Raw genomic sequence first — 26,024 nt, forward strand, 5'->3', positions numbered from 1 at the left:
TCATTGCCATGGTATGTACACAGTTCTGTACAGCGAAGATAGTTTGGACTATAGACAGTTAATTGTGTACAGGCACAAATAAGGTCTTGTAGAAGCTCAGATGCCAGCGGGCCCTTGAAGAATGATGGAAGTAGTTCTTCATCATTTTCCATTCATATTATAATGGTGATCCAATATCTAGTTTCCTTATGTTCGAAGACAACTAAATCTTTGTTGCCAAGATGTTTTTTTGATATGCTCTTCAAAACTGTCCTCACATGGTGGGAGTTTGGCCAGTCACAGCTAAGGCAGAGTTTTTCCATCCTTCAACAATCCATTGGATTTGGGTGTGGTTGTTTTAAAAAAAAAAGTTGAGTAGAATTCCAGTTTTAGTTTGTAGGGTTAGATGGAAATAGTTTCTGGATATATGTATGTAATGAAGCAAGGGCTCCTGCCTCAATAATTAGTTAAATTGTGTTGGATTCCTAAAAAATTCCATGCGAAAAATAACTAAAAAAATGCTATGCTTCCACTGTGAAGCATCCTGATGTTGGAAAATATTGGAGTTAAGGCATTCTGTATAACAATTCTGCTCCCTTTCTGGGTATGAATTATGATAGCTTTTACATGAACACATACCGTTGTTATTCCAGGACCACTGATTGTTTCATTCAGTGCACAGATTGTATGGTAAATGAAGCAGTGTTCCATAAGGCCCTTCACTGCATGGGATGACTAGCGAAAAGTGAGTGAGATAAGATGCCCCACATTAAAAAAACGGTAAAAATAAATAGAGTGGTCTGAAGAAGAGCTCTGTGTAAGCTCAAAAGCATGTCTCTTTCACCAACAGAAGTTAGTCCAATAAAACATATTGCCTCACACACCTTGTCTCTTTAATATCCTGGGACCAATATAGGTAAAAATAAATATTGAACAAGCTGCCTCATTCACTGAGTACCATCCGTCCAGTGCACTGAATATAGCTTTTTTAATGTAATATTAAATATGTTGGGTCTCCTCTATATAGATCTCTGAAAAGAAAATGGGTTTGACTGAGATAATTTGTCTTTCACAATTCCATGCTGATTTACATTTATAGATAGTAGTTTTGCAAATGAATCCTAAGTTGCTGCTGTCACTTAAAAAAACCATACATAAATACTTCAGAGACTTGTCCTAGTGCTTGAGGCTAAACTGGTTTTCAGCTGGTTTCATTTGTCAGTTAATGCAAAAGGCTATTTTCCCAGGGAAAATTATCTTAACTTTGAATTACTTACAGAATATATGGTTGACCAATGTCAGTTTGATGTGCTAAACAGTTAACCATCACAGTGGATATATACTCTTTTTGTGTGGGTTTTTTGTCTTGTGATTCATTTTCTCTATGCTCGATTGTCTCACCCTATGGCAATTTTGTGTGACTCAAATATTTATTAGTCTTCCTTCTGAACTTTTTGGTGGTTTGGTATAATGACTACAGCTGAATGGCTTGCCACCTGGAACCATAATGTAAAATACAACACTCCATTGCTAATAAGGCCTGATTCAGTAAGGCATCAAGTACCATAGTTATTTCAGTTGCATTGGTTTTGAAAAGCTAATAGAATAAACATAGATTTGAACAATAACTGAGGTTATGAATGTAAGGCTGAAGATTGCTGATTGACCCATAAAGGAGGCATCTTGCATTGTTTATTGCATTGTACTGAGCTTTGGAAGTAGACATCTCAGGGCAAGGAAGTTGTATTTCTATTTGTAGTTGATACTCTGAGCTTCTGTGTCACTTCCTTTTGCAGACAGTCATAGATGCCCACATTTTCCCAGCCCTCATAAATATTTTGCAAACAGCTGAATTTCGGACGAGGAAAGAAGCTGCTTGGGCAATCACAAATGCAACATCTGGAGGCTCTGCTGAACAGATCAAGTAAGTAGCAGTGGAAGTTGCTCTAAATGTTTGAGTGAATGTAATGCTAATGTGAAAGGTACCATACTAAGAACCCTGAAGTTGGAAAGCCTCTTTCTTGGGAGCAGATACAACATAGGCAGTTGACATGCTCACTTTCCCTTTGCTGTCTCTTTCCAGTGTATCTCACTCCTCGGGAGTAATCAGAGGCTGTTTCTAGCCTTGAATTTAGTTATGAATGGTCCATTCAATCCTTGGCTTCGACTGAGAGTGCCCATGAAAGAACCAGTTGTGAGGCTGTTTCTTGTAATAGAAACATCTCCCCTTTCCGAGACACCTTCCTGCTCATTTCACAGAGACCATCATAGTCAGAATGTAACAGCTTCCAGTAAACCTGGACCAGACTCATAATTGGTGAACTGGAGAAGAATGGCTCAAAGGCCCATTTCCAACCCCTTGAGCCAGCCAATCCCTGGTACGTTGCTCTTCGTGGTTTATGTACATGAACAAATCCTGCTCAAATGTAGTCTCAGTTTCTACATTTTTAAAGCTGAGATGGTGGCGGTCACATAGATGATGCTTTACCCAAGTGAGTTAATGTTACTTAGTTGTTTTGGTTCTTAGTCCTCTGCACTGAACACCAGACAGTATGGTCTCATTACACAGGTTACCTTAATCCAAATGATTGACCATGTTGTGTGTTTTGTTTTTCAGATATTTAGTAGAACTGGGATGTATCAAACCGCTCTGTGACCTCCTAACAGTAATGGACTCAAAGATCGTGCAGGTGGCACTGAATGGGCTGGAGAATATCCTGAGGCTCGGAGAGCAGGAAGCCAAGCGCAGTGGCACTGGCATTAATCCTTACTGTGCTCTTATTGAAGAAGCATATGGTAAGAGCAAAATCTCTGTAGAGGACAGGTGTTAGATGGCAGTATTCAGGAATCCTTTGGGTGTGAAGCAGCCCAGGAACTGTGCTTTTGAGTATTTCATTATCATCATCTTTCGTCATAACCCATTGAAAAAGAACTCTTCCTACACGAGCATCCATCCATTAGTGTGCTCCACCTCCTGGGTTAGCTCTGCCCACATACAACTGGGAGGCAGTTGTGACACAGCCAGGATACAATCTAGACTAATGAGTAGCTGTGTCACTCCTGCCCTCTTACCTTGGGTGCCCCTTACACTGCTTTGCTGCTATAGCTTCCAGTCTGTACTGATCACAAACAGCCTCCAGCATGTAAGTCACTCCCAGCTATATCTGTGTGTGTGTGTATGAGCCAGCCAGCCACACTTTGGCTCTTACCAGCTTGGGTATAGTACAGGGTGACCCCAACTCACTCCCAGTCTTAGATTTTCCCCCAGAAATATGTGTCCTGTACTGTCGAGCCCTCTTCTGGACAATACAAGTCCGTTAAACCATTATTTCTTTAAGATAATAATATGCTAGTTTATTATTTCAAATAGTTCTTCAGACACTTCAGTTTAAACACACTGGATTAGATAAAATAGTAAAAACAAGTTTATTAACTACAAAGAGAGAGATTTTAAATGAATACAAGTAATGAGACAGAAGTCAGAAATGGTTATAAGAAAAATAAAGATGAAACACAACTAGTGCCTGACTTAACAAACTGTTAAATTCAAAGCAAAGTTTTTCTCACTGCATGTTCTTTCATCAGTCTTATAGGCCAAACTTTTAAGCCAGGATCCTTTCTTTTGTTTAATTGCTACTTCCTTTGTCCCTTCTTGTGTGGTGAATTGATGGATAGAAAGAGAAGAGAGGGTACCTTGAGACATTTGTTCCTCCTTGTTATGATGTCAGTCCCCGTCTTGGAAAACATTTCCAGCTGAGAGTCAGAAGACAGTGTGTCTCTGTGTAAGACTCTTCCCTGCTGGTTTTCCCACCTGTTTGAACTCCCTTCCTGTTTGATGATTCTTTTTACTGCTTAATGCAAATTAAGCAGAGCACACATTCTTTTGTTTGAGACAGACCTGTTTGCCAACCTCAGTTTGGAATATGTGTTGTTAATGTCATACAGGAACATTTTATAACTTCACATTTATACAGTGTTGCCACACACGTTTTATCAGGACAATACTGACCAGCAAATTGAATGATATCTTACAAGACATACTTTGTACAAAGATTATTACAGTAGTGTGTAGGATGTGGACATGAGTACATTCTGTCACAGCAGTATATGCAAATGTACTTTTTATTCTGTTTGTGCCAATTATGGGTACGTCTACAGCACACTAAGCCTGGTCTCAGACTTAGATTGAAGGCCAAGCCCCCCTTCCGTCCATGCAGAAATTAGTCTGGCTTGAGCCAGTAACCCCTCTTGATTCGGGCCATTGGACCCTGGTGGGATGGGTCAGACCCTGACTCCCACTGTGATGTGATTCAGAGCCCAAGCATTTTGCAGTGTAGACACAGCTCTAGTCTGGGTCACCAGTCTCGTGCCCGGAGAGTCTGCAAACACTATTCCTGAATCCCCTAGGGTTGTGTTTCACAGTCCTTCAATTCCACACTTGTTTCCCAGGAACCAGAAGCAACCTCCCGGTTTAAAAAACAGCTGCTTGATTTTTATACCTTCATTTCAATGTTTGCTCAACTGGAAACAACAAACACAGTCAGCACTTGTGTTTTAGTTGTAGCCAGCAGAAAGGTGAAGTCCTGAATCAAGTGTGTATCTAGCTGGCCAGAGGAACAGATTCTTGTTAACCTCTGATGTGAGGCAAGCAAGACATTTGACATCAGTAAGAGCATGAGAAATAATTATGTGTATAAAACAATATATGAGTGGCTGGCAGCATTGGAGATCTACTGGATGGCAGATCAATGCAGAATGCAGACCAAGAGGCTGAGACAGACTACCAGAAAGTCAAGGATGTTCCCAGAGGTGCCATTATCTTCCTGCCTCTTTTACAAGGAATTTGACCAGGTACTGGGATCTGTACTGAGCCCCAGTGGTGCATAACACTGCTCAGTGTCCATGGCGATCTTATAACCCCGTTGTCACAGGCACCACCTGAGGCGAGCCAGGTGCCAGATAAAGGGCAAGAAGTCACACTGGAGCTGAGGCCAGTAACCAAAGAAACTATGGTGCCCAGAGCAGTTACAGCACATCATCGGTCCATACTTTGAAGACCTTTTTGGGGACATCCCTGTGGAGCAGTCCCCTGCAGAACTTGCATCAGAACAAACACTGGATCCTGGTAAGTTTCTGCTGCCAGGTTAGTTTTTATTAGTATATGAATGGGAAGGATTTCCCGCTTATGAGCCTATTCAATTATTAATATAACCCAGGATTTGTGTGTTTCATTCTGGGTGGGACCCATGCCAATCCACCTAGCTTCCCCTTCCCTCCCCTGCAGCCCACCACATTGGATTAAAAATGGACACAGTAAAAGGAGGAAAAGTTACACAACTAGTTATGAAATTTTTGTTAGTTACTCACTAATTTGTGTACATATGGGTTGGTGCTCCACAATTCATAACCTCACATACCCCTCCCGTATAATACAGCGCATCTTATAAATCAGCCATGCACAAATTGTTCCTAAATGCCTGTGAATTGAGTCCCCCAAAAGCTTGGCTGTTTAAGTCCAAACAAAACTGTGATGTGTTTGGTCCATTGCTGGCTTTAACATAAGAGTCCAAACTGCAGCAGAGCATGTCAGTATTAAGACTCCCAATGGGTGGCAGTGAGTTGGCTGTTTACATGGATGCAGGGTCCTAATGAGGCTGTACTGCATCTCCATGCTAATTCAGTGTCTTGTTTATTTTATCACAATTTTTCACCATTTCTGGCTGGTGATAAAAGTTGACTTCTCATGGAATAGGAGCTCCAGATAGTCTGTTATGTTCCATGACAGGGCATATTTATTAGGTCTGGCTGCATAAGTCACGAGCCCTCTCCATTCTGCAATGTGGAATTCAGTCATTAGATGCTGAAATAGTTCCTTAGCACAAACAGATGGCTGTCAATGATCTCCAGAGCGTGCCCTGCCTGACAGGGTTGAACAACCATTGCTTGTAAATAGATCACTTATAAGTTACCCTCCAAACCTCACCCCCATAAAAAAAGAGAATACAGAAATAATTAGAATTGAGTTTTTTGTGTGTCTTACCATGGTATCTTCTGGTTTTCATTGCTGTTCCAAAGGATGTCAGAAGTGGATGATGTTTTGTGTGAATAGAATACAGACCACTGATTAAAAAGCGTGCATCTTTTGACTGTGAATGAAAGTAATGAACCGTGAAATGGTTTTTTTTTTTTTGCCATGCTCAGAAAATAATGTTCTCTGTCTTTCTTCTTTCAAGGCTGTGCTACCTCCACAGGAATCACACACGGCACCAGGAGCCTGGGTGTACAGATCATCTACTGCAGGGGAAGTGAAAGAGAGTCCAAAATCAGCTGATGGGAGACCTGCTCCATAACAAAGAATCAGCAGATCCAGGTCCAGAAGACCCAGCTCGACTAGCAAAAAGATAAGGATGCTTGCAGGGTGGAGAGAAAGACAGAGGCTGCACAACAAGAGAAGAGAATGGCAGACAGATTTGGAGCATGATGACCGGTTGAAGAAGGAAGATAGAGCACAGCAGAAGTTGATGTTCAAGTACTTACTGTGGCTGATGACTTCCAGACTACAGGGCTCAATACAGCCAGTGTCTTCTGCTCCAGACCCACAGCCTTAGGACAGTTCAGGGGGTGACTGGCACATGGACTAGACATGTGCACTCATCCTCTCCTGTTCAGGTGCGTCCTGCACATCCAAAATGTGCCAGAAAGGCGAAGGAGAACATGGACCTTTCCACTGTGGTTTTTTTTGTGAAAGTTAGGAAATACAATTGTGCTGCATACCATAATGGCAGCAGGTCTGCATTACTGATTGTTGCAACATGTAAATACCTGTGTGAAATAAAATGTTGGATTTGCACACAAGGCGACCAGAACAAGTTTTATTATATGTTATCATAACCGTGGCACAAACCTTAATGAATGTCATCTAATACCCAAAGTCAAAGTTCCATATTAAAAATTTACAAACTGTCATTACAGTAATCCATAAACTATGTATGGCAGTATATTTCCAGTTTGATAAAATGCATAACATACCTTCATACACTTCCTGAAAGTGTTTACAGAATTCATGATATTCAATACCTACATATTTACAAAAATATCTCACACACAACAACCACATACCATTTAATTTCCCTTCATACATTATGTGGGTGCACAAAGCCTCCCTGATTTCTGCTGTGCATTTGGATCCAGCACCAGTCATGACAGGTGCCTTGTCTGATTGTATGTACCAGTTCAGATATCCAGCAGTGTCCGTAGTCCACTTCTGGTGAAAAAATTCCCCCTTCTTCTCGCAAATATTATAACATAAGAATGGCAATATTGGGTCAGGCCAATGGTCCATCTAGCCCAGTATCCTGTCTTCCAACAATGCAGGGCACAGCAAGCCACAATAACGTGGACTGTATTAATGACACCGGCACCCAAATGATTTTGAAGGTAGTGCCAAAGGGATTTATATCTGCCAAATGCACATTCTACTACCAGCCTCCAGCAACTGATTGTGTAGTTGAACCTTCTTTTGCCAGGTCCTCTGAAATAAAGGCATGGTTTATAAGCTTGGCAACAAAGGGAAAGCAAGCTTTCCTATAATAACAGTGGGGGACAGTAATTTCATTTATAACAATGTTATGTGGCGGGACTAATGTTCTAGTTTCTCCACTAAGGTAAAGTCCCGATCTCTGGAACACCCTGGCATCATGCACCCGGCTAGTGCATCCCATATTAGTGTCCATGAATCTGTCCCTGTCGTCAACTTGCATAGTGATGGAGTAGTATCCTCTGTGGTTTAGATAATCATGCTCCCTGGAGTAGGCAAACTATAAGCACACGAGTCCCATCAGTGGCCCCAGCAATTTGGAAACCCCATTCTCTGAAAATCAGCAGTTATTTCAGGAACGTTTCTTATACCCACTACTTTTGGGTAAATCACACTCCTGATGGACTCTCAAATCTTTGCCGCAACAATCCCCACCGTTGATTTGCCAGCTCCCAACTGGTTAGCCATGGATCAAGAGCAGTCTGGGGTAACCAGCTTTCAGATGGCCATAGTGGCCTGTTTCTGGACTGGTATGGCTGGCCCTCATCTTTGTGTCCTGGCACTAGAGGGTAGGGACAAGCTGATCACAAAGCTCCAGGAACGTCCACTTCTTCATGCAAAAGTTCTGGATGCCCTGCTGGTCATCCCAGGTCCGCATGATGATGTGACCCCACCAGTCTGTGCTGGTGGACCTCCTCCAGAAATGCCCGTCTATGCAGAGGGAATCTACAGCTAAGGCAACGGCAGGTGTGAGCAGCATTAGCTGGGTTGAAGCTGGCATGTCTGCCTCCCGCAGTTCAAAAACTGCCACTGGAATGTCCATCAGCACTTTGCAAATGTTTCGCCTGTGTCCTGAAACTGGACTGAGAGCATGAGGTAGAGAAGTTCTTCCACCTGGGCAGGATCCATGGCAGCTCTGGCTGCAGGGAGTGTGCAGACACAAAATGGCTCATCTGGATGTGTTCATGGGCTAAAACAACCCAAAACACTTCTGGCTAAATCCTGTATGATGGGCAGACGAGTTCTTCCACAAACCATTATAGAGAAAACTACTGAATACTTAGGCTGATGAGGGCACTAAGAACCCTGGGATACAATCGTGTATGCCTACAGGAGCTGAAGTTCTGAGTCTCAGGTCTGCATAGTGCAGTATAGATGCTCCAGCATGATTGTGAGGCCTGAGTGTGAACACTCAAGCATGTGTTTGGAAACACAAGTCCACAAGCCTGGGCCCCACAGACCTGGGCCTCGTGTGCTGTGTAGACATACCCTATGAGTTTTGTTGGTGGCACTCAGCCACAGTATTTTTCCTTTACAGCAGACACTGTTCAGGATCTCTGCTCCCCTTAATCCTACAGCTACAGGGCCTCTTTCATTTGTTCTAACTTCCTCCTTCCCCTCAGGAAATCTTTGCTGAGCTTCTCAGTTAGCCTGCTTATTGGTAGTGCTCAGGCACTATGGTGATGAACACTATAAAATGCTAAGATAAATGAAACTGGTATATTAAATCCTGAGTGTTAGCAGGAGAGAGAAGTTGTATTGAGCAATAATTTCTTAAACTCTAGCAGCACTGTGGTCTGCTTAGGAAAAGGCTATTCTCTGAGAGGAAGGGTATCATCTTATAGAATTGTAGAAATGTAGGGCTGAAAGGGACCTTGAGAAACGATCAAGTCCAGCCTCCTGCACTCAGGCAGGACCAACTAAACCTAGATCATCACTGACAAATGGCTATCTAACCTGTCCTTAAAGAATTCCAGTGATGGGGATTCCACAACCTCCCTTGAAAGCCTGTTCTAGAGCTTAATTACCCTTACAGTTAGAAAGTTTTTCTTAATATCTAACTAAATCTCCCTTGCTTCAGATTAATCCCATTACTGCTTCTCCTACCTTTAGTGGACATGGAGAATAGCTGATTCTCATCCTCTTTATAACAGCCCTCAACATATTTGAAGATTTTTATCAGGTCCCCATTCAGTCTTCTTTTATGAACTAAACATGCCCAGGTTTTTTTTAACCTTTCCTCATAGGTCAGGTTTTCTAAACCCTTTATCATTTTGTTGCTCTCCTCTAAATTCTCCAGTTTGTCCATATCTTTAGAGCCCTACATGGATACAAAATTTGTATCTGCATCTGATCCATGATCCGCAAAAATGATCTGCATATATCCGCATCTGCGGATATAAAGCAGATATCCGTGGATTTGCAGGCCTCTATATATCTTTCCTAAAGCATAGCACCCAGAATTGGACACAGTTGGAGTCTTCTGTACTAGTATGAGAGTTTGTTTCAGTGTGTCTTTTGTATGAATGTAAACCAATAGGGGTTCTGCAGATGCTTCCACACATCAGGCAAAGGTGGCTGCACATGTTTGCCACAGCCTGCTTTCTTTCCTCATTCTTCTCTTTGGCTTTTTCTGTTCTGCTATTCTTGATGGCTTTTATTGCAGACCTACAGCTCTGCCACCATCCTAATCTCCCAGTAGCAGTAGCTTCTCATATATTTGGATTGACTTGGTCAACTTTTAGATGAGCTTTGAGAGTGTCCTTATATTGTTTTCATTGGAGTCCCAGTGTTCGTGCTCCTGTTTTCAAATGTCCATAAAATATGGCTTTGGGGGATCGCGTATCATCCATATGTACGAGGTGACAAGCCCAGCGAAGCTGTTCCTGCATGATTAGTGATTCAACATTAATCATGCAGCACCGGTACAGAACGTTGATGGTTGGTATCCTGTCAGACCACTTGATGTTACAGATAAGATGCACACCGCACTTTTAAAAATGTTGTAGTTGCTTCAAGTTCTTCACAGCTGTAGAGAAGAGTGCTTAATATTAATCTTGGTGTGACGACGAATGTCTCTCACATTCCACAGGCAGCAACAAAGTCAAACATAGGCAGAGCTGGCTTTAGAAATACGTTGCATGATTTCATCATTGATCCTGGCATTAGTAGATAAAGTGCTGCCAAGATACCAAAATTTTTCTACCATATTAAGCAGTGTGTTATCAGTTGTGATTTCTGAGTCAGAATACATTTTTACTGGAGCAGGCTAGTAATGCACTTTGGTTTTCTTGAGGCTAATAGAGAGTCCAAATTGTTTTGCCAATCTAAAAAAGCTATCGATTAGGTGTTTCATGTCTTCAGCAATATGTGCTATGAGTGCACAGTCATCAGTGAAGAGGAACCTCTCACAGGCGATCACTTTAGTACGAGCATGAAGACTATGGAGATTGAAGGTGCTGCCATTTCTGTGGAATTGCATGTAAATACCCTGAATCTAACAGCATCGCACTAAAGAGAATGGTGAAGAGCGTAGGTGCCAACGCACAGATCTTGCTTAATGCTGTTTGTGACAAAGAAAGGCTTTGATGAAGCACCATTTTCCAGCACTCTAAGCCAGCATGCTGTCATGGAATGAGCACACAACGGGGATGAATTTGTGCAGGCATCCAGCTTTATGCAAGATCTGCCCCTAGACCCTCCCAGCTAACTGTGTTGAAGGCCTTCATCAGGTCTACAAACATCATATAGAGATCACGGTTTTGTTCCTGGCACTTTTCCTATATTTGGCAAACAGCAAAAATCATATCTGCTGCTCTGCTTCCCTCACGAAAGCCACCCTGACTCTCTGAGATGGTGATATGGGTGATGGTGGAGAGTCTGTTGAGCAAGATGCGTGCCAAAAATCTTCCCAGCAATGGAAAGAAGCAAGATACCATGATGATTATTACAGACTATTTGGTCACCTTTGCATTTGTATATATGGACATCCTTGAAGTCTTGAGGCATGGTCTCCTGCTCCCAGATAATGCATGAGCATCTGAGGCATGTGATAACCACTATGCTTATAGACTTCTGGTGGTATTCTATCTAAGCCAGAAGCCTTTCCTTGTGACAATTTTTTATGGCAGCTTCTGTCTCCATAATACTAGCTAGTCTAGTTCTAGCTAGTTCTTTGTTCTTTGTGTATCAGGAACTGTGGTATACCATTGACAGCAGCTTCCAAAATTGCAGATGGTCTATTGAGTAGACTATTAAAGCGATCAATAATGGCTTTCGTGTCATTTGCGCTACAGATGGGAACACTACGGTGAAATAAGGGACCAAAAACTGTTTTCAATTGATAGTCAAAGCATTTAAAGTCTTTCTGGTCTGCAGCCTGTTGGATATTCTCTGCTGTATGCTTCCAGCAATCATCTTTCATTATACACATCTTAGATTGGGCAGATTACTTAAAACTGTGGTAGGAGAAGTCTTGGCCAAAGTCTTGTCAGATAACCATGCTTTATGTGCCTCATGCAGAAAGTCAATTTATGTGCATTATCTCTGAGTTGTTTTCATTGAACCAATCTTGATGTTTCCTTGTGCTAAAGACTAGTACGTCACTGGCAGAACTGAGGGTTATATTACAAAGTCTGCTCCACTCAGCCTTGATGCCCATTACAGGGCTGTCTGATTATGGAAAAGCCTCTGAAAACATTTGCGGAAGTCCTTTTTTATCTAAGAGCTTGAGCATTTGAACATTGTGTCTTTATGGTTTTGTCTGACTGTTAACACTTCTTGGAACAGATGGCTAGCTGCATTTTGGTCCACACCAGTCTCTGGTCAGACCAATTGTCAATACCCCTCATCATCCTGGTCAGATTGACATCCTGCAGCTCACGCTGATGCACTATGAAATCAAATGCCACTGGCAGGAACAAGAATGTATCCATATTGTTTTAAATTTGTTCGCTTGCTGGAATACAGTACTGAATACAGTAATGACCAATGGGTTGGCAGCACAGGTAGTAATGTAAGCCAAAGAGATGTATAAATAAATCAGATACGGATTTCCTGTTTAATTGCATAAGTAAATTAAATGTCGATAGACTTCTTGCTTAATTGTTATAATTCCTTTTGTATATAAGGAATATTATTGTTTAATGAAGTTCTTTACTGCTTAATGTAAGGGAACTCCATTGTGTTGTTTTTCTGCCACTTTGCTGTTTTTCTGAAATTTGTACCATTGAACCTAAAAATATCTTGATTAATTGCTTTCTGGGTGTGAGCGGGGAATGTGTGTGTAGGGCGTAAATAGATAAGAAGAGAGACACCAGTCCAAACTGTTCTGATAACAAAAAGGGGAGTGCAACTGCAACTATTATCCTGACCCTGAAGGCTGAAGAGTGCAAATAAACAACCCTAAAGCACGGGAGAATCCACCATGAGAACAGAATAAAGTGTGAAATAAGAAGAGGAGGGTCATGCTTGCAATTGACGTGATGAACTACCATACAGAATCCGGAGGCTGCGTGACACAGCAAGACTCATAGGATTGCATGGGAACTGACTACTATAAAAGATGGGGTGAGAACATGCGTTCATTGGGTTCGTTCTGCAATCATCATCATGGAGCATCAGATCATGACCAACAGAGGCCCGGCTCCCCTCTCGGGTTCAGCCTATCTGGCCACTAGGCTGACTCGAGCAACACACAGGACTGGTAACTCTATCATACCAGCTGAAGAACTTGTGAGTGTGAATGGGTGTGTGAATGAGTGAATGCAATAGCTTTTAACGATCTTATATTTACAATAAACATGGGGTATTGCCTTCTCCCCTGAACAAGATTCTGCAGGTCTTTTCTTTTACAAGTATAAAATTTTGGTGTAGAATTGCGAAGGGGCACATTGGCAGTATATCACGCTTGTTATAAATTCAGTGTGCACATCCTCAGCTATAGTAAGCTGAGTAGTGAGAAGAAGGATCAGATCTAATACCTTGTTAAACTCTGAAGGATATAGGGGTTTGCAGTAAATTGATTCGAGAAACATATTTGAGAAGGCAGTCCAGAGATGCCCATAGAAAGGGTCAGGAGACACCATGAACACTCCCTTTGTTCAAGAAGTTACATCTTTTAAACAAATTTTACAGAGGTTTGGGCACAGCCTGTGGACTGAATAGGTACTAACACATGTCTGTACTTTTCTTGGCTTAGGTTTTCCTTCCTAAGTCATTCCCTATTGCTTCTTCTCCCTTCCTCCCCCCTTCCTCTGCCACATTTTCTTTTTGTTTGGAGAGTTAAGGGTTAAAGCCACAGTTGGCATGTTAAAGAATGTTGTTGCTGTTAGCCTGTACTTTAAAATTATCTCACAGGGCTAATTGGTTGCTTTTCACACACACACACCCCACTTGTACTTTTGTTTTTCTGAAATTTTAATGGAGGGAACTTTTGATATCTATGTAAAGAGCTTTTTACAAAGCACAGACTAAGGCAGCTGTGTTGCAAAGATTGTATTTGGTGGCTCAGGTTTTACAAGCACAATATACCACCTTAAGAAATGAATAAAATGTGTAAGAATCAGCTCAGCAAAGTCAAAAAACCAGTGGCTGGTAAATATAGCACTCTGAGTAAGGCCTGGTTTACACAGCCGGCGAAATTTGGCAGTAGTCGACAGGAGTTATGCAAGTTACACAGAGAAGCTTGCGAAACTCCCATCGACTTCATAACTTCTGTTTAGTGCACCGTCTCCACTGCACTGCGCTGACGGGAAATGCGTACCCGTTGACGCAGCGCTACACTTTTTGGGGAGGTGGTTTTATTAAATCAACTTCCGGATCGATTGAGCAGGTCTTCACTTCCACACAGTCAATCCGGATAAATCGATCTGATGGAGGCAAATTTGCCGCCGTCAATATAGACATACCTTAAGAGAAGAGAGGGTTTAAAACCACAAAACTATGTTGCCAGTTGAAAGCTATGGCAGCAAAGAATAATATAATAAAGCTCAGATATGGTACTTTAAATGCAAAAGTAAGTGATTTACAGGAAAAAAGAGTTAAAAATAGCTGTTGTAAAAATTAATACTAACATTCTCCACTGCATTATTAATGAAGATATTGAATAGTACCAGACCCAGGACTGACAGGGTCCAGACCCCATTAACTACATCCTCCCAGTTTGACTGCAAACCATTGATAACTACTCTTTGAGTACAGTCTTTCAATCAGTTGTGTATTCACCTTATAGTAATTTCATCTAGACCACATTTCTCTAATTTGCTTATGAGAATGTCATGTGGGATAGTGTCAAAAGCCTTACTAAAATCAAAACATCTGCTTGCCCCCATCCACTAGGCCATTATCTGACCTATGTCCAGAATTTCGTTCCTAAGGAGTAGGTGAATAATTCATATCCATGAGAAGTGCTGGGTTCAGAAACTGAGTTCAGCAGTTCCTGGTTATTTGTGGTCAGTACTAGTTTAGTGGGCATGATTAATGGCTGCTGTGATAAGAGAGGAAGGATTGCATTGTGTGTTCCATAGCTAGTGTGCAGTCTCAGGCATTCTTTCTGCTGTAGTCCGTCTGCGTCTGCCCATGACTTCTTCATTTTGCATCTTCTGTCACAGTTCATTGGAGAACTGGAGAGATCTTTTTGGATAATGGAGAAGAAGTAGATGTTTTGGTGCTACAGTTGCCTCCTGGCACCTTTCGTCTACAAGTGTGTAGGGCCTTCATAGAATCATAGATCAGGATCACATGAATATCAGCCTCAGGTTGGCGTACCTTTGTGTTACATACATTGCAACAGTGCTGCTTGTTCACACTGGAAGCCAACAGGAGTACAAACTATCTGAAGTTCAGGCAGAGGACTTGGCAGTCCAGAACTTTCTTCTCTACATCACTGTCCCAGAAATTCTGGCAGATTAGCAGGAGTCCTCCACTCCGGCCTCTCACAGTGCAGCTCTTCATTACACAGAAAGCTGCCAGAATTCACGGTACCAGAGACTTAGTACAGTCACTAGGACTTAAATATCATTACCTCAGTATCACTGTGCATTGGAGCTACTACACTTCATTGTGTTTTTAAATCTAGGCTACCAGACCTGACCTTGTCATGCCCCTGTGCCCCGTCTGTGTGCAAAGCCTGTTTTCAGTGTTTAAAATGCACCAGGCCCAAACAGGTCCCAGATCCAGGAAATACAATTTTGAAAAAACAAGCTGAATAGTTGAAGGATGCACATTTTTAATACTGCCCTGGGGAACTCTCCCTCTGCTTAGCCACTTTATCCACTTGCCTGGAGAAGGGCAGCTAAGAAGACCTTCTGCAGGAAGCAGCCAAAGTTTTCCTCGAACCAATACCATTCTCACAGGAGAGGAGCAGGGAGCAGAGAGAGCCCAGCAGCTCTGCTCTCTCCTCCCGTATGCCTTCCTGTGAATGATGGGACAGCTCCTCTGTTCCTCTGCTTTCCCTGCAACTCCTGGCCTGGAAAGTGGGAGAGGGGACACCACTGAAGTCCTCTCAGGCCTGAGAGAGGGAAGTAAAGTATCCCAGGAGCTACAGGAGGAGCAGAGGTGGGGCTGCTCGGGGCAGAACTGATGAGTGTGGGAATAGAGGGGGCGGAATTGATGTGGGGACAAGATTGATTTGGAGGGTGGTTAATTGAATTAATTGCTGGGCTGGGTGACAGGCAGATGAGAACGTGATAGACCCACACACACACTTTTCAGATTACTTTAAACACTGTTTGCTGTAGTTCAGCTGCATTATGCACACAGAGCAATGGCTCTGGCACACACAAACACTTTGTGAACACTACTACAGCAAGCATACCGTTGACACAGTTTAATCAGGAAAGTGTGTCAAGACCTTGCTATTCAGACTCTTAGAGCTTCACCTCGTGATTTGGTTGTGCTGTGGGAGACAAAGAGCCTATGTCATGGAACCTGGTCTTTTTGGTTGTGGTGGAAAAGAGGAGAGCTTCTGCAATGCAGACGGGTCTTTCTGGTGGGGGGAAGAGGGGGACGGAGCTTGTTATCTCTAGCGGGAGGGATGGGGAGAGCATGTCTACCTGCCCTGGACTGAGCTATGCTTCTTGTGTGCTTCTTTCCCATATAGGCCTGGATAAGATTGAATTCTTGCAGAGCCACGAGAACCAGGATATCTATCAGAAGGCCTTTGATCTGATTGAGCACTACTTTGGGCCAGAGGATGAGGACAGCAGTATTGCTCCACAAGTGGATCTCAGCCAGCAGCAGTACATCTTCCAGCAGTGTGAGGCTCCCATGGAGGGCTTCCAGCTCTGAGGTGCCCCATGGTATTTGTTCCTCCACCCAGACAGTCCTAATGTAAAGCTTTGAGTCACCCTTGGAGTGATTTCAATGTTTTCAATAACCCCTCTCATTCCCTGTCTACCTGCATTCCCTTCCCATGTTCTTCCCTGGGTGCCTCCTTGGATGCCTTTGTGAACTGCATTCAATCCTCACACAAAATGTATCAGATTGATTACTTGGCTTTATGTGCCAGCCTGGGCCATTGGCATATGGAACGCTTCACAAATATTGGAGTAACTCTGTCCCCTGCAACTACAGCCTCCAGTGGACATGCTTTCTAGTTACCAGGTACATGGAACACAACTGAACCTGTCCTGTTACAAAATTGAGCTCCTAAACTGGACTATAGGCCACTTTGGAGATCTGGACTCTTTCTCATCGTCTCCTCTCCACCCAAAAGGACTCGTGAGTAGGTCAGTCTTATCACCACCCCAAAAGCGACTTTCAAAACTGGCTTCTAGAATGGAGAAACTCCCACCCTGCCCCATCCCTGACACAATGTGGCCTCTTCATTAACATTGAACCCTTCCTGACTTCATGCTCCTGACTCTGGTCCCCACTAGCCTAGTCCCAGATGATAAATCCCTACTCTCTCCCCTTTACATTTTTCTATGCAGCTTAACTTGAACTGGTTTCTGTTCTGTAAATTACCTTTTGATGTAAAATCTTAACGTGCTAAACAGTCAGTACAAGGAGGACTCTGTGATGATAGATAGCTCTCCTGACTACTTTCAGCCTCATGAAACAGAGCTTCCTGTTTAATGCCCCTACCAGCCCACTCCAGAAAACAGAACCCTCCGGATCAAGGTCTATTTAACAAATATACTGTGACACTACATCCCATCCTTCCAGTACTCTCCCATCCCATTCCTCCATTTTCCCTTCACTACTCTAATGACCCCAGATGAGTTAGCATAGAATGAATTGTTCCTTCAGGCCATGGTTGGAAGGCATTGCTGAGTGCACGACAGCTGTCATTCGCAGCTGTAGACAGCCCCTCTGCTAGCAGTGTGTTCTTGGCTCCACAGCCTGCTCGGATCATAAGCATCTGATGAAAGGTGGCAATTGCATTTCTGAATGTAATGGATTCTTCGGGCTCTGCTCCCGCCTGCATTGGGCTACATCTCTCAAGCCATTTGGGACCTGTGGAATACACATTTTCCCCAGAATGAACATTTCAAAAGTTGCCACGACTGCAGAGTCATGCATCTGTGGTAAATGCTATTGGCAGAACTGTCTACGAGATCCTCCTTATGGCTTCATTCAGTGACAAACCCCTGCAAGAGCATCAACCACTCACAGGATACAGGTTTAAAAAAACATTTATCAAACTGCTGAAAGGCCTAAGCATCAGCTCTGTGTGACCTCTTCTTTAAACATAGTCTTCATCTGAGTATGTGCTTGAGGACAGAGACTGACTTGTGTGGGCATTGCAGAAAGTCACCTGTTGCCTCCCTTTCTTTTCCCATCAGCCTCCACCTTCCCTGTTACTTTCTCTTGTGCTGCTTTGTGCTGAAGGAACATTCGGTTTACTGCACTTGACCTGTAAATTGACTACAATTCTTTGTAATTTTAGAGATTAAATTAGGGGATTAATTTAAAAACAAAACAGAAAAACCCTCATTGTTGCCTTTATATCATATGATAAATAACTGTTTCTCTTTCTTGAAGGGTAACTTGAACTGTTTCTCTTTCTAGAAGCACTGATTAATTGCAAAATCTTGTTTTGTCATTTGGTTTTTTTTTTTTGTGCTAGATTTTAAGTGTAAATTACCAATAACATGTCATTTCGATAGAATTTGTTTAAAATCATGTACCTTTTCTTGGATGGTATGAAAATGCTACATATTTTGTAAACAAATCTGAGCAAAGTGTGTGTGTATATATATTGTGTATATATAGATGTATTATTCTGTATGTATACACACACAAACACACACACACACACACAGAGTGTGTGTGTTTTCTCCCCCAGGCTAGTGAAAACAATGTGGTGCATTGTTGTATGTCCTCTCCTCTCCTTCGTCCCCCTAAGGAAATAATGACAGTTGCCTCTAAATAAGTGAATTAAAACAAAGTCCATTTAAACTGAGTGGCTTGCCTTTCTATGTAAGGAACCTGGCTGGTGTTTGTTACTTATGCCAGTGGGTATGTGAATTCAGAGCAGAAAGGAATCCATTTTTAATGGGAGGCAGCATAGTCTAGTGCATGGAGGATAGGACTGAGAGTCAGGACTCTTGGGTTCTATTCCCAGTTCTATCATGTGGTGTGTGTAACCTTCGGGAAGTTACTTCACCTCTTTGCACCTCTCTTAATCCATCTGTAAATGGCGGTGCTAACTCGTGTCTGAGATCCTCAGCTGAGGACTTTCATCAGCCTGCATTCCTGTTTCAGCCCTGGCCTGGCTACCATTGCGCACCTGCTAACGGTCTCAGTGCTGTAAGATGGGCATTAGCCCCACTCCACAGGAGGGAGAATGCAGGACTGCCAAACGTCACACAGCTGGTAACTCTGAAATTCTGCCACATGCTTGGCTGAGCTACAAGCTGCATTTCTTCCTGTGACCGCTAACGGCTGCTGTCAGATCTGGCAGACAGCTAGCAGGGAAGGAGCTGCAGCAGCAGCAAAGGAGATGGTGGGTGATTGGCAGGGAAAGGTGAGGGGGCTCAGAACTGCCCACAAGCTTCAGCCAGCCTCCTATCTCCTTGTCTGGGCCTGGGTCATCCAGCTCGCATCTTTGTACCAAGCTCAGAGAACTCTTAAGGTCCTTCTGTGCAGTTTACTCTGTAACAGGACAGCACAGGGGGCCCGGCCCATCAGTGCCATCTGGAATGGATTTTTAGAGGGGACCTCATGCCAGCTTTGGCAATAGGAAAGTCTTTTCCCTCCTTTCAAATGCCGGGTCCTGGAAGGCTGGTACTCTCTGGCTGTAGATGGGGCCATAGACACAGAGCTTCTAGATTCATGCCCTGATCTAGGCAACATGGTTCAAGCTTTTAGTTCTTCCACAGCAAGTAGCTCTGGAAGATACCTTCCACCTTCAGCCAGACGGAGCCATGGGGCATCTACCGTGGATGATTATTTTACTTCTTGAGATAAATCTGACCCTGAGCCTGGCTGTGGACCAACCAAAAAGCAAGATGGATATAAAATAGCATTCTGCAGACTGTGCTCCCCTTCACCAGTCAGTCTTGATTTAGAGTTGTGGATCCAACTAAGGGGTTTTGTCAGGATATATTGATGGGGCCTCCAAACAGCCAAACCAAGTATCTAGGCCAGAAACCTACTTTCTAGCTCTTAACCATTGATTGTTTAGTAATGCTGCCCTGGAAGCCGTCATAGTTGGAAAGAGGCCATCTTGTTTGAAGACCATCTCTGAAATCAAGGAAACATGGATTCCTTCACGATCCCTATGAGAAATATGGAGTTTACTTTACCTGTGCTGATGCTCAGGTGCCTACAAAGACAACACTACATCAGCAACAGTTCAAAGGAAGAACATAAGGACAGCCCCACAGCCCCATGGCCCAGCCTTTGTTTGAAACTCTAGAACCAAACCAGGACTAGAATTATGTAAATGTAAAATGGTAACATCTTCTACATTAACCTTAATTGTCTGTAAACTAAAATCGGCTTTGCATTATTTTTGTCAGATATGAGAAAACATATTGGTATGACTACTTGTGTTTCAGCAAAACAAAATAAAATATATCAACCTTTATACCTTCAGCTGAAGGTAGGTACCTTGATTTTACATACATTAAGCTGGTACAATTAAAAATTGATTGTACATAGAACATTAAATTTAATTCATTTAATTCATTTATCGTGAGTCATTTTGTTGGCAGTGTTACTTAATGCAATATGGATTAACATACGCTTGTAACAGTAACATTCAGAGTAGACTTCTTCTGCAATGATTTTTTTCTGTGTTTTAGCTGTTCTTGTATTTCCTGCATTTTTTTTCTAAAGGTTTTTATCTCATGTTGTAATACTCCAGTCTGAATTAAATTACCCTCACCTACAACAAGATTGACTCTTCCAACCCATTTACAAGCTTAGCTTCGGCTTGTGCAGTGTGACCAGTAACAGATAAAAGCCCTCATTTTGTACTGGCTCCGAATCTTAGGATGGATGATTAGAGTTCCTGGTTTTTCGATCTGTACGATCACGAAGTTTGGGTCTCAAATTATAACTTATCATTCATTATAATTTGATAGGTTACAGGAGAAACTTTTTCTGTGATTTCAAATGGACTAGTCCATCTAGCTCTGAGTTTTCTGGGTCCCTTCTTCCTTTGATAGTTAAAGTGAAGTACCTGCTGCCTCACTTGGTGTTTTCTAAGAATACACCCCCTGTCATAGTATGTCTTTGCTCACTGAGCATATTTTTCTGTGTATTGTTGTACAAATGAAAAAGTTTTGCAGATGTTGTTTTAATTATTTTATGCACTCCTCTGGTCTTAAGGCAGAAGACGAATCACTTTCTGCTAAATCCTGATTCAAAAAATGGGTGATATCATGCATCTTCCAGTCATCAGTTTGAAGGGGGTGTACTTAGTCGTTCAGATAGGTGTTGAATGTACATAGCCCATAAAATTGAGTGTAATTTAATCTTCCTATCCCTTGGCTCACCTTGCAAACTTTTACACAGCATGGCAATAATCCTTTTATTGGAATTCTCAATCAAGCCTGAGGACTCAGGGTCATGGGAAATAGGCAATTTCCTTTCAATTCCAAGTATTTATACACCTGCAGCTTCGTCTCAGAGGTAAAACTGGAACCTCTGACAGATTCTATTTTCAAAGGCAAGCTCCACCTGGTAAAAACATTCTCCAAAAGAAATGCTGTGTGATGATAACCATTTCACTGGGAGCTGCAAAGCACACCACCCATTTTGTAAAAAGACAAGTCACAACTAATAAATATTTGTTTTCCTCTTTGGATTGGACCTGTGCTAATAGCCAATCCAGCTTGTTGGGGTGCCATTAAAAACAACTGAATATTAAGGCCCTAAAATTGAGGCATCCCTCAAAACACAACACAGGAAAATTTTTAATTATTTTTTTTTGTAATAGAGACAAGGTGGGTAAGGTAATATCTTTTATTGGACCAACTTCTGCTGATGAATGAGATGAGTTTTTGAGCTACACAGGGCTCTTCTTCAGGTGTTTTTGTAATGATTCACAAACAAAACTGGACTTTGAATGAAAAAGGCTTTTAACAAATCTATGTTTGCAGAAGATAAAGAAATGTTGGCATTAAACAAGCATAGCATGTCTCCAAAACCCACCTTAATAGATTAAAGGGTAGAACAGAATAACAATATGATGGGGTGTACACCCCACACCAGACCTGATAGGGCTAAGGGCCTGAGAGGCCAATTAGATTACCTGGTGTCATTGAAAAGGAAGAGCCAGGATTAACTGAAACTGAAGCCCAGCTGGAGACGAGCTGGGACAGCAGTATAAAACTAGGAGGCTGAAAGCAGAGGGAGCTGCAGTGGAAGGAGGAAGCTACAGTCATTCCCTGAGAAGAGGGAAACCACCAGGAACAAGGGGGAAGTCCAGGGGACGAGTAAGCCCTGGGAATCCTGCCCTTTCATAAGGAGTCTGGCAAGAAGCTAGGAGGGTGAAGCAACCATAGGGAGCAGAGTAAGCTCCAGTGGTAAACCTGAGACAAGCAAAATGCTAGAGAGGCTGAATAGGAAAGAGCCCAGCGAAACAATAACGGAACTGGAACTGAGCAGACCTGGATTGCTGATTCTGGGGTCTCTGAGCTGGAATCTGGTGTATTGGGTGGGCCTGGATTTCCCTGCCACCCGCTGGTATAGTGGCACAGAACACCATTTAGAGACAGCATTTAAGTAGTTGTTGTCTTCAACTTTGTAACCCCAGAAAGGGTGGAATAAATGGTGACCCAGTCAGAGGGCTGTTACCAGAACGACTATTCACACAGCAAGCAATGAGCAGCAAGGGGGCACCTGAGGCAGTGAGAGCTACCTTCCCAGACTGAGATGCAAGGAGACACGCTAGTGGTGAGTGGAAACCTGTTACCCATAGATATGCTGAAATAAAAATGAAAGATAAGATTGAAAGTGTTTTAATTATTTGTAATTCTAGCTAGTGAGCGAGTTTAGATGAAGTAACACTTAGGCCACTGGCACGAGGGTGTACTTGCAAATTCTTCGATGTGAATTGCTGATTTGTTTAAAACAATATTGTTACTGTGTCGTGTTGGAAGCTATGAGGTAAGAGGAACACACACATGTAATGATAAATATAAAAACCCTTCTTTCTGGGAATGCTCAGGAACAGAGAGGCGTAGAACGACACGACCCAGAAATGGCAAACCCATCAGGAAAAGTGCTGAAGCTGGGTAACTGAGGCTTGTGCATGCGTAACATACAGGTTATATAAAAAATAAAGGGTTGATGTGCTAAAAGCTGATTGGCTAAAGGTTATTTAATCTGTAACATAGAAATGTGTAAAAGATCCAAGTGAAGTAGGCCCAAATTAGAGAAACACCAGACCAGAAACCAAAGGATGGGACTGAAGGATCAGAGGAAATTAAGATAATTCTAGGAGGACTTGCTGGTGCCCTGGAATGTGGTAACTTGGACCATTTACCGATTCCATCTTGTCTGTTGTTGTCTGCCATAAATATATGTTCAGACATTATAAGTGACAATAATTCTATCTGAAGTTGTATAAACAAAGGCAAAAATTGATTAAGCCTAAATTGGGTGGATTTGTGACTCAGTTTTCCCATTTAACCCCCAACAACCTACAGGTCTGTCCAAGGTTGACAGTTGTTTTTCAATCGGAACAGAGCTCTGAATCGAGAATGCCTGCCACAAATTCTACCAATACAGGTCTTTACTTAGTCTTGTACATCCTGATACAGGTTTGGCCATTAGGCAAACCATAGCCAGATCACAGTTAGCAATGTGCGAGTCTCTTATCTCCCATTTGAATAGGGAGGGACACCACTCCCAAAACTCTAAATTTTGTGTTTTCCGAGGTAGATCTATGAAGGAGAACTTTTTCTGAACAGGGCAATATATGTTTCCTCAATCATTAGGGACATTTTGGAAAGAAGAAAAAGATATGCATCAAAACAATAGTCCTTTATTTTCATTGATAATAATGCTTCTCATTTGAATACACAAAAATGCAGTTTACATGTTGTTTTCAGTTTGTGAGGATCTGTCATTGAGCTGGCTGTAAAAAAAGAGGGAGGGAAAAAGGAGCAGGAAAGAGGTGGATCAATTGGGAAAGGAGGTTGGTTAACAGAAGGAGGGGGAAAGGGTGGAGTTAGGGAGGGAGAGGGAAATGGGGTGGGAAGGGAGAGATGGGTAGTCCCATATCAGAAAAAACAGTTATTTCCTTTACTTTTTGGATAAACTTCTCCCACTCTGTGGCTGGAAGTTGAAGCTAGATAAATTCAGAATAGAAATAAAACACAAATTTTTAACAATGAGCATACTTAACTATCAGAACAACTCACCAAAGGTTGTGATGGATTCTCCATCATGGACCATTTTTAAATCAAGACTGGACAATATGCTTTAGGAATTATTTTGGGGAAGTTCTTATTGTCTGTGTTATACAGACGATCAGACTATATGATCACGGTTCTCCTTTCTGGCCTTGGAATCTATGAAAGTAGGAAACTCCCCCATACAATAACTCTGTCATTAGAGATTTTAAAAACATAAAATGGGTGAATGACCTCTACATCTTGAAAGTACAAAAATAAATCACAAATTAATTCAATTGGGAATTTTGTTTTCATCAAAATTTTGCATAACAGTTGTGCATGGTCTCTTCTGAGGTGAATTATCAGGAGGAACAGCCTTGAAAATGAAGTTGAGAGCACAGGAACTCCTTAAACATTTTTGAGCCCCACAATCTAGCAGTGCTTTTGAAGTATTGTTATCTTGGACTGCTATATAAAAACATCTTCTGCCACCAGGCATTCTCTAATTTTTCATGCATCACTCTTCCTTCAGAGTCGCTTCTTCCCCAGAAGCCAAGGCTGACTGACAGAATTAGTCTGGTATGGAGCAGGTGGGGTCTTGAGCTCTGCTGTGGGTGAGACGGGTATGGTTTTAGGCTGTGCTGGGGATGGAAGAGTAGGAGGAAAGGGTAAAGAGGAAAGAAAGGAGGCTGAATAGGAAAGGGAACAGGTCCCTTTGCTTCCAAAACAGAGATCTTGTCTATTTCACCTATTTTAGTTAATGCTTCATCCATTTTCTTTCCTCAACTATTGGTGTTACTCACAGTGGAAATGCACAGATTGGACTCTTGCTGTTTCCTCATTCCTTGATTTCTTTGAACTGCAGAAGCAAATGCGTGGTTACACAGGTGGTGTCAGAGAGAGGGCTTTGGATTCTTCGACCATGGGATGTTGTTCCATGAAGAAGGATTGCTGGAAGAGATGGGATCCACCTAACAGAGACTAAGTGTGGAAATGGGACACCAGGAGGAAGCACAAGGAGGAGGGTGCAATATACTGGGAGGGATTCATACTGAGAAAGTTGGGCAGTCGGCTAGTTTTCTTAGTTGCCTGTACACAACGCAAGAACCCTGAGAAGCAAACAGGAGGAATTGGAAGTCCTGGTATAGTCAAGGAACTATGATGTGATTGGAATCACTGAGACTTGGTGGGATAATCACATGACTGGAGCACTGTCATGGATGGGTATAAACTGTTAAGGAAGGACAGGCAGGGGAAAAAAGGTGGAGGAGATGTACTGTATGTAAGAGAGCAGTATATCTACTCAGAGCTCCATTATGAAACTGGAAAAAACCTTGTTGAGAGCCTCTGGATTAAGTTTAAAGGCAAGAGCAACAAGGGTGATGTCATGGTGAGCGTCTGTTATAGACCACCAGACCAGGAGGATGAGATAGACAAGGCTTTCTTCAGACAACTAATACAAGTTTCCAGATCACAGGCCCTGGTTCTCATGGGGGACGTCAATCACCCTAACATCTGCTGGGAGAGCAATACAGCAGAGCACAGACAATCCAGGAACTTTTTGGAAAGTGTTCCAGACAAATTCCTGGTGCAAGTGCTGGAGGAACCAACTAGGGGCCGTGCTCCTCTTAATGTGCTGCTCACAAACAGGGAAGGATTTGTAGGGGAAGTAGAAGTGGGCGGCAACCTGGTCAGCAGTGACCATGAGATGGTAGAATTCAGGATCCTGACAAAAGGAAGAAAGGAGAACAGCAGGATACAGACCATGGACTTCAGAAAAGCAGACTTTGACTCTCTCAGGGAACTGATTGGCAGGATCCCCTGGGAGGATGATATGAAGGGAAAAGGAGTCCAGGGGAGCTAGCTGTATTTTACAGAAACTTTATTGAGGGCACAGGAACAAACCATCCCGATGTGCAGAAAGAATAGCA

General features: G+C 42.5%; 1 protein-coding gene across 4 annotated transcripts in view; it reads left to right on the forward strand.

Annotated features, from left to right (window-relative positions):
- The window catches only part of KPNA1 (karyopherin subunit alpha 1), a 99,104-nt gene extending 78,763 nt beyond the window's left edge, over positions 1 to 20,341 (forward strand). For 2 of the 4 annotated variants that reach the window (XM_067545946.1, XM_067545947.1), the window contains exons 12-14: positions 1,776 to 1,903; positions 2,597 to 2,775; positions 16,398 to 20,341. In XM_067545946.1, coding sequence (XP_067402047.1) covers positions 1,776 to 1,903; positions 2,597 to 2,775; positions 16,398 to 16,585 — 495 coding nt within the window. In that variant the 3' untranslated portion in view covers positions 16,586 to 20,341. Of the gene's footprint in view, positions 1 to 1,775; positions 1,904 to 2,596; positions 2,776 to 4,910; positions 5,133 to 6,212; positions 6,824 to 16,397 lie in introns of those variants that run through there. The other 2 variants (XR_010919327.1, XM_067545948.1) reach the window with 2 other exon arrangements.
- The last annotated feature ends 5,683 nt before the right edge of the window (positions 20,342 to 26,024 follow it).

This window comes from Emydura macquarii, unplaced genomic scaffold (assembly GCF_026122565.2).
Source record: "Emydura macquarii macquarii isolate MOO-44397 ecotype Brisbane River unplaced genomic scaffold, CSIRO-AGI_Emac_v2 contig_1119, whole genome shotgun sequence".
Taxonomy (NCBI): Eukaryota; Metazoa; Chordata; order Testudines; family Chelidae; genus Emydura; species Emydura macquarii.